At 37.9% G+C, this 3,832-nt stretch overlaps 1 protein-coding gene across 1 annotated transcript; it reads left to right on the top strand.

Annotated features, from left to right (window-relative positions):
- Positions 1 to 1,033: 1,033 nt before the first annotated feature.
- Positions 1,034 to 3,512, top strand: LOC110940879. The gene is made up of 2 exons (XM_022182450.2): positions 1,034 to 1,937; positions 2,035 to 3,512. Exons 1-2 carry the CDS (start codon positions 1,034 to 1,036, stop codon positions 3,366 to 3,368), a joined length of 2,238 nt encoding a protein of 745 aa, XP_022038142.1. The 3' UTR covers positions 3,369 to 3,512.
- Positions 3,513 to 3,832: the final 320 nt, after the last annotated feature.

Genomic DNA, 3,832 nt, shown 5'->3' with positions numbered 1-3,832 from the left:
ATGTAATATTCTTTATAAGCAATAAAAATACTCTTAAAATGCTTAATATTAGGGGTGAGCAAGTTTAGGTCCGGACCGAAAATAACCGAGAACTGAACCGAAAATATACCCAACTCGACCCGAACTCAAGTACCTAGGTATTTAGATCGGTTCCAATTTTTCATATAAAATAGGGTCGGGTCGGGTCGGTTCTCGGTTCTTTTCATGGTGAAACCCGACTTGGACCTATGGACCGGAACATACCCTATATTTAGGGTAGTGAATCGGTTCTGTATTTTATGTTTGATCGGTTCTCGGGTCGGGTCGGGTGATGGTCGGGTCGGGTCGGGTTTTTCCTTTTGCTCACCCCTACTTAATTTTACAAGAAATAGTTGTTTTCTTTTAAATAAAATCATAATCAGTTACATAAATCATAATTGAGATTGGTTAATTTTTTTGAGAGGAAATTATAAGGTTAACTAGTAATACCCAGTTGAACCGCCTAGTACAGTCCAATTGAACCGGTTAAATCATTTCGGATACCAACCCGGTATAATTTCAAAACCGGTTTTTAGGTCTATATTTCTTCCACTTTTGTGGATTTTGTTCTTAAATATATATGTTTTTTTTTCTTAACAAGGGTTGGGTGTTCAATTTGTTTGAAAAAAAAAACAGTAAACTAACAGTTAAACTATGCTAGAATTATGTCCCCAAAGCCATATGTGTGGACGTCTTTGTAGTGATTATCGTATTGTTTGTTTTCAAGATAGACCTCGAAAGTAAATTTATGTGAAACTAGTATGAAAAAACTAAATTTGGATTGGTTGTGTATCATGGATATAGAGATCCAAGTAGTCCTTTTTGCCATGAAAAATCAGAGGTGTATAGGTTAGGACGTAGGACCAAAAATACACAAGTATAACCCAAATTACATTACCAAACATTAAATCTTTTGGATACTGAAATGATGAAGAGTACAAAGAAATGTACAAATTGAGACCCTTGATCCCATTGTTTATTGAACATGTATATATTTTTATTGAATATAGTAGCAATGGAGCAGCTCCAACACTTTAGTCACCAGCATCTTCTCAGCCTGATCCATATACAGCCTCCCCGGAGCATTGAAAACTCAGACAAGGAATACGAAGATGATCAAGATCCAGATCAAGATCAAGATCAAGATCATGATTATGATCATCAAGATAAAGACGATTTTGTGGTGAAAGACTACCATGTTGGCAAATGCAAGATGTGCAAGGAAGATATCTATCCGTTTCATTTATGTTACTACTCCTGTAAGGATTGTGACTACTTCCTTCACAAATTTTGTGCAGAACTTCCCACAACCCTACAAGACCACCCTTTACATCCGGGCCACAATCTTACATTGTCTGAGAGATTTCAGTTTCATGATCCTGATGGATTCAAGGATTCTGTTACGAATGATAGAGTGTGGGACTGTGCTATTTGCAAGATGGTTCGAGAAAGGTTCTATAATTACCATTGTTCCATATGTAATTTCACCATGGACATAATTTGTTCTACTATTACTGAACAGAAGATGGACCACCCAAGTCACCCTCACCAACTACTTCGTTGTTTCAGTCGGATAATATCTTCGTGCCATGCTTGTGGTAATGAACATAGTGGGACCTTCTACCATTGTACCACTTGCTCTTGGTTCAAGATCCACTTGGATTGTGCTTTGCTTCCAACCAAGTTACTTATCCAACAATATACAAATGAGAGTTTCAGTCATGAGCATTTACTTACCCTTGCTTATTCTTTTCCTCATGTTGAGAAAAAAGCAAAATTCTATCCCTCTTGCAGAGTTTGTGGTGTTGCTTTCAATTCTTACAAATGGCATTACAGATGTACTAAATGCCAATATTACGTCCATGTCCAATGTGCGACTTCCATGAGTGAGGCATTTATGTCTATCCTAATGCGTGCAGGTGACCAACACACTCTTCTTTCCTTTCTAATACTATATATTATGCAAAAGATGTTATCAATTCAAATTCAACTCTAAATATGTCATGAATTATTCAGGCTTTGGCAAAACAACTAAAAATTTCAAAGACGAAGACCATCCTAATTTAATCAAATGTCCATTTCCTGATGAAAGTTTCAACCTTTTGAAGAACCTTTTTATCAACAAAGGCGAGTTTACTTTTAAAAGACAAATTGATGGTGATATGTTCAACCATAAAGACCCGCTGATTCTTTTGGACACACAAGCATCACTCTTCAACAAAATTGTTTCTCTACATGACCCCATGCGAAAGGTTGAGCTTTTGTGCGACGGATGTGTGAGACCAATCATGGATTTGCCCTTTTACAAGTGTTCTGAACATCATTGTGACTTTGTTCTTCATGAGTGGTGCACTAGGCTACCCTCTGAAATACAAGACCAACCTGACCATCCAAAGCATACACTAGTTCTCCTACCAAAGATGCCTACAAATTTCTTAGGTTTCTTTAAGTGTCAAATTTGCAAGAAATATTCCAATGGTTTCGCATATGGATGCGTTCAGTGTGATTATTATGTGGATATCAATTGTGCCTTCATACCCGATGTAATCACGCACGATGCTCACCCTGATCATCTCCTCCGAAGATTCAAATGTCCGCTGGCAGATATAACTGATATGTATTGCAGGGCATGTAAAGATACATTAAATGAGTTGTGGAGCTTTCATTGTCCCACATGTGACTTTTATGTGCACATAGAGTGTGCTTTGTTTATACCTAGAACGATTAGGCACAAGTACGATAAACATCCACTGCTTCTAAGATACAATCCAGTTGAGAACCTTAGTGGTGAATACTTTTGTGAGATTTGTGAGGATGCATTTGACCCAGAGCTGTGGTTCTATCATTGTGGCATTTGTGCTTCATCCATGCACACCGCTTGTGCGCCACTAATACTGCAATGTGAGCAATCCACATCTTCTGAGTTTACTTATCCTGATTCTATCTTCAAGTTTATCAATGTCAAATTTGGAGGAACACATGAGATCAAAGATCACCCGCACCCCGTCACGTTTGTACAGGGTATTAACGCTGATGGCTCGTGCACTACATGTGATGAAGAACTGCAGTATGATGCGATCTTTAAGTGCTTAGAGTGCAACTTTGTATGTCATATTTCGTGTGCAGGAGTGTTGTTGTCCTCAGATGGCGGCACCGACAGTGATGCGTCTTCGGATGGCAACACCAACAGTGATGCGTCCTCGGATGGCAGCACCGACAGTGATGCGTCCTCGGATGGCAGCACCGACAATGATGCGTCCTCGGATGGCAGCACCGACAATGATGCATCCTCGGATGGCAGCACCGACAATGATGCACCCTTGGATGGCAGCACCGACAATGATGCTTAATTCCTCCAACCTATATATGCATGTACACACCTTCAAATACTTTTTCTTATTAATAAAAAGCCTTATAAACAAAAGGCAAAGGGGCTGTAAATGTAGCAACAAACGATCCCAATTAATCTAACTTCTGATATCAAATATAAAACATTATATCATGTAATCTGATATTTTTATTCAACATGCACATGGTTGATCTTAAAATAAGAATTGCAAAAACTAAATTACTTAATATTGTTCAATGAGAAGTTGTATTTTTCTTAGACCATGTAGTCTCATGGACATGATCATTTTTAAAAAATTTCAAAAGATAATATCTGATTAACATGGCTTCGTTAGGATTCATAATAACTGATTAACCAACCTCGACTTTATCCTATATAAATGAAATAACAGTGTGCATTCTTTTTGGCACTGTATGCGTATTTTTATTTGCGCAATGATTTACATAATTTAAGGTTGAAAGGCTA

The sequence above is a fragment of the Helianthus annuus genome, chromosome 5 (assembly GCF_002127325.2).
Source record: "Helianthus annuus cultivar XRQ/B chromosome 5, HanXRQr2.0-SUNRISE, whole genome shotgun sequence".
Taxonomy (NCBI): Eukaryota; Viridiplantae; Streptophyta; class Magnoliopsida; order Asterales; family Asteraceae; genus Helianthus; species Helianthus annuus.
This window is presented reverse-complemented; position numbering and strand designations above follow the sequence as displayed.